General features: G+C 39.6%; 1 protein-coding gene across 1 annotated transcript; it reads left to right on the top strand.

Annotated features, from left to right (window-relative positions):
• The first annotated feature begins 590 nt into the window (after window positions 1-590).
• Window positions 591-4,303, top strand: LOC130594875 (2-oxoglutarate receptor 1-like). The gene is made up of 2 exons (XM_057401120.1): window positions 591-1,356; window positions 3,295-4,303. Exon 2 carries the CDS (start codon window positions 3,317-3,319, stop codon window positions 4,301-4,303), a length of 987 nt encoding a protein of 328 aa, XP_057257103.1. The 5' UTR covers window positions 591-1,356; window positions 3,295-3,316.
• Window positions 4,304-5,129: the final 826 nt, after the last annotated feature.

The following is a 5,129-nucleotide window of genomic DNA, read 5'->3' on the forward strand; positions in this document are numbered from 1 at the left end:
GATCCCAGAGCTAGTACAAGACAGTGAATTTTACAATTATTGAGAAACTTTGGGCATTTTTTAAAACTGCTCTAGGCACTGACCTAGAGAAAAGCTTGGTCAGATGAGACCAGAGGTGATGCCTTTCCCCTAATGGCAACAGATAGATAATGTTCTAGTTGTCAGATATTACTGCTGCCCCAGTCTTGATTATCCCTGTTATCACTGTTTCTCTGCAGTATGATTAGCAAAACAGATAGCCTTCTCCCAGCTCATGCCTACGGTACAGACACTCACAGAGAGTCAAGACACCTTCCAAAAAATATTGTTATCTGTGTGGTTCTCAGTTATGTATGTTAACTATGCTAACATAAGAAATGTTCAGAAATGAAAGATTACTCGTTTAATACCGGATCATAAGCCTCATCAGTGGATAAGACCTATAAAATGTACCATGGCCAAAAGGCTGCTGGCCACACTGGGCAGCTGGGCTTAGGGATTGAAGCCTGCTGTTTCAAAATTCAACATATTATGACTTTTGTTTTTTCTTTTTAAATAATAATCTCCTTTGAACTTGTTCATTGAGCTGAGCATGATGATGACACTTTTATTCAAGAACAGTCCTTTGGTTCAAGAAGCATGGAAAATCACAGCTCTTGTGAATCATGAAGCCCAGAAGCAAAGACCCAAAAGAAGACAAGTTTGCAACTTCCGCTACCCCAGTAACAAACAGCCAACGCTAATTGTAGATGTTCTATTCACCAAAACTGGCAGAAAGTATGCCACAGTTCCTGAAAAGCACATCACGCCAAAGGAAACCTTCATTTCTTGCATGAGATGAAAACTGTACTTCATAGAAGTTTGGTTTTAATGAAGGCAGTGTATCAAAACATTTTTCACCTGACCTTGAAATGGCAACACGCCTGATTCACTTTGGTGATCAGGTTCCACTTCACAGGAAACAGAGAACAAATTTAATTTTCTCTTTTATAAACATGCACACACACACACACACACTAATTTAAATGTGATCTCCTGTGATTTGAATACTACAGGTCTAGCTCAGCACACAGAACTGCTGCCAGCAAAGTGCAATCTGCTCACTGAAGGCAAGACAGCATGAATGGCAGAGGGCAAAAGAGATCTCGTCCAGCCACCCAGGTCTAAGAGCTGAAACCTGAGCCACTAACTGAGGTTTTCTGCCGTTCTCCTAATTTATGGCCACATGGAGTCTTAGTCTGCAGGGAGTGAATGTATATGGCTGCATAGCCATATAAAATACCTGCTTCACTGTAAAGAAGACATAAATACATTTCATTTGTAGTGCTCTTTGCTCAAAGCAATATCAAAGGGAGAAGCAGAATTGCATGTTTTCAGGTAAGCAATATTTCTCCATTTTTGGTTTGGAGGGTTCAAGATTTCAGTGGAGAACTGATCATCAGTGCAAGAAACCTAAACATGATGAATCAAATACTCTAGAATTTTTTTCTAACTTTACTTGAAATATACCAGTGAGAGGCATAAAAGTGGATGACAGCGGTATCACCAAACAGCAGAAAAGCAGAAAAGAGTGAAAACTCATGAATGTCACTAGATTTTGTGAATGTGAATCTGGATTTGTTTAAAACAAGCTTCATGGCCTTTACGTAATGCATCTTTAACTGTAAAGCCGCTATACCAGAGCTAACAGTTGTGTTAAAAAGCATCAGTGTTTTAACCAAATTACAGGCAGACTGTTTAAATTTCTCTCTGGAGTGCTTGTGAGTAACAAAGTGATACCCATCTTTCTGACTGGTTATGATCAAATAATTCCGTTGTGTCCCAGCTTTCCTGATTGGCTTTGTCAAGGAAAATTTGTCATTTCTACCAGACATTGGGATAATGAAGAAATATCCATATAGGTAACATGCTAAATGCTCTTAACAGAATCACATAAAAATGAATTCTATACACAGGGTTTCCAGAACTGCAATAAGGTAGAATTATGTCTGTTGTTTTGTTTTCTTTTGTTTTTTCTGATGTGATGACTTCATCTGGATGTTCAATATAACACTGACTGAGTTTAAAGACTCTGTTTCTGGCACAAAAAAAAGGGATTTGGTGTTGATAGTACCCTGTCTAGCACTTTATGAAGTCACTGAAAAATATTTTCTCACATGGAATTGGTTAGGATCTGGAGGAGTAGTGCTCACCTAAGATGTTGAAGACATACAGTGGCATGTCTCCTGCCTCACTTGAGGCATCCAGGTCTGAACCAGTCACCTTGGGCTGCTTTTGTCGTCAGTGGAAAGAAATAGGTATGCCTCCAAAAGAGTAAATAATTTTTCATAGAAACCTCACATATGGGAAGATATATTATGTCCTGGAGGAACCTACCTCTCTCCCTTGATGATGAAGGGGGGCTTTAAAGAGGGGCTTAGGATGACTGGCTTCACTTTAAGCACCTAACTTTCTGATATCTGAAGTTATATAAGGTGATTTTCATCCTTGCTTACCACTGTTTCAGCTTAAAGCACTACCAAGAAAGGTTATGTCTTGAACTCACTGAGAATAGATCCAAATTGGCTATGGTAGATGAGAAACCATTTCAGAGACAAGTCTATCTAGCTGAAATTCACACAGAATGGGAAGGAAAACCGGTGCTTCCACTCAATATCTGTGCATTCCATCTTTACTCTGCACGTTGAGTAGCAGTCTTTAAAAGCTTAGCTGGACCTTTTTTTCTTGTTTTTAATAGCTTTATACTCTGATGACTCCAAGAGAGCAACCTCATATTCATGGAACGAGCCTTGATTGTCAGGTTATTGGAACATCAGGTCCTGAGATCTGTATTTGAACCTGCTATCTTTTGGTTTTCATGAAACAAGAACAGCACCTCTGGTTTCATGAGCACAAAAAAACGATTAGCTCAGATTATTGTAGATAAGATATGGGTACAGTTCTACTACTGAATAAAAAGCTAAGACTAATTCATAGTTTTGCAAAATCTTGCCCAAACTCTCTCTATGTCTATAAATATGTGCTTTCTACTCCTGCAGATTTCCAGATAAGCAGTAATTGACTTCTTCAAGGTAGGAGTTCAAATAGATCAAGAGAAAAAAAATAATAATTATCAAAATAAAAAATAAAGGAGAGAGGAGGGTGAAGTTAAACATTTCAGTGGGGTTACCTAGGTCAGACCTGGGTATGTTGGCAAATCCCCATTTCTTTCCTCTATTATGCCTTGTCAAACATATACCAGCAGCAAATGATGTAACTGAATGCATTTGTCTCAACAAATCAATTAAAACTAAACACCTGATTTTTTTTTGTAAGCTTTGAGAAGATCTCTGCAAACATGGCATCTGAACACACCAGCAATTTTACTACTCAACCAGGCCACACAGACCCATTTACAACCTGCAAGAATGAAGATTTCTCAGAGGGGAAATACTATCTCACTGCCTTTTACAGCCTAATCTTCGTGCTGTGCTTCCCAGCGAACATCATGACAATTTTTGTTTACTTTGTCAAGATGAGGCCCTGGAAAAGCAGCACCATCATTATGTTCAATCTGGCTATCACTGACCTATTATATTTAGCCACGCTTCCTTTCTTTATACACTACTCTTTTAATGGAAATAACTGGATTTTTGGAGACTTCCTGTGCAAGTTTATTCACTTTGGTTTCAACTTCAACATGTACAGTGGTATTATCTTCCTTAGCTGCTTCAGCGTCTTACGCTTTTTTGTAGTTGTCTACCCAATTAAATTCTTTTTTGTTAAAAAACGGAGATGGGCAGTGGTGACTTCTGTAGTTGTTTGGATGATTTCCCTGGCCACCATCAGCCCCCTGGGCATCTTGATTGCCACAAGGCATACGCAGAACAAGACAATCTGTCCTGACCTGTCTGCTGCTGCGGATCTTGAAACTAGTCGATGGTATAACTGGCTGCTGATGATGTTTGCCTTCCTATTGCCCTTGATTACTGTGACTCTGTGCTACGTGCTCATTATTTACACCTTAGCCACTGGGCCACACACACAGGCTTGCTACAAACAGAAGGCTCGCAGACTTGCCATTGTCATCTTGGTGCTCTTCTATGCATGCTTCCTCCCCTTCCACATCTTTCGAGGAATTCGCCTGGAGATCCGAGCACGACCGGTTAGCTGCCACTTGAATAACTTGATCCATAATATGTATAATATCGTTAAACCTTTAGCAGCATTAAATACCATTGCAAACCTCCTGTTCTATGTAGTGACAGTAGACAACTTCCAGAAAGCAGTCCTCTCCCTCCTCAAGTTACTGAGAAACAGGTACTTGAAGAGATTGATGCCATAAAAGTTACGGAAGAAGTGTCCAAACCTGCCCTCAACTAGCCAGGTACAACCTCCCTGCCATCAGGGTACTCAGATTAACCCTTCCAATGCCAAAGGGGAGTTAATCTGTTCTGTGTTTTGAGTTACAAATTGATCATCAAAGAGAAAACTTATAAAATAAAAAGCTTTAAATAAAATACTAAAAAAATTAAATGTGAAACTTCTCAGTTTTCTGCATTTGCTTCCTGAATCCTTGGTGTATCTTTTGGAGAATGCACAACAGTTCTAGAAAAAAATATTTGCTTATTCGTGGCTGATACAGATTCAGGGTGGGAGTAATTTAATTTAATTTTAGAAACTTAGAAGATAAGTGTCTAGTTTAAGCTGGGTGCCTGCCTTTGACTCATTTCCTAAGCAATGGAGATGGATAATCTATGATTTTATGATTCTATAAGACACTCCAGAGGGTTCATCACACTTGTCTTAGACCTGTGGGAGGTTCAACTCACCTCCCTGGAGACATTCTCAGTGTAGGTGTATGCATATAAGCTAATCACCCCATCCTCCTTGTACAATTTCCCAATTAAGTTGAGAGAAACAAGCAGGTTTAGAGTGTGATTCACCTAATTATTCTTCATGCCTGCATTTGGACAAGACAATTCATGACCTAGAAGTGCCTTTTTCTCTCCATGGACCATGGGTAAGGTAAGTAGATCAGACATGGATGCAAACGTTCATGCCTGTTACATAGCTGAGGCCCAGCTCGAGTACAGAGTGCAATGGAACACTCTCCAAAGGTGGCTAAAAGAGGGGCTTACGCAATAAGACCCTATTAAGCACTTCCAGCG

The sequence above is a fragment of the Pezoporus wallicus genome, unplaced genomic scaffold, assembly GCF_028554395.1.
Source record: "Pezoporus wallicus isolate ANWC-B61680 ecotype Strahan unplaced genomic scaffold, APGP_CSIRO_Pwel_v1 contig_6944, whole genome shotgun sequence".
Classification (NCBI taxonomy): Eukaryota; Metazoa; Chordata; class Aves; order Psittaciformes; family Psittacidae; genus Pezoporus; species Pezoporus wallicus.

What these genes read in the sequence shown, in the direction of transcription:
- LOC130594875 (XM_057401120.1), top strand. Translation starts at nt 3,317, where the DNA reads ATGGCATCTGAACACACCAGCAATTTTACTACTCAACCAGGCCACACA.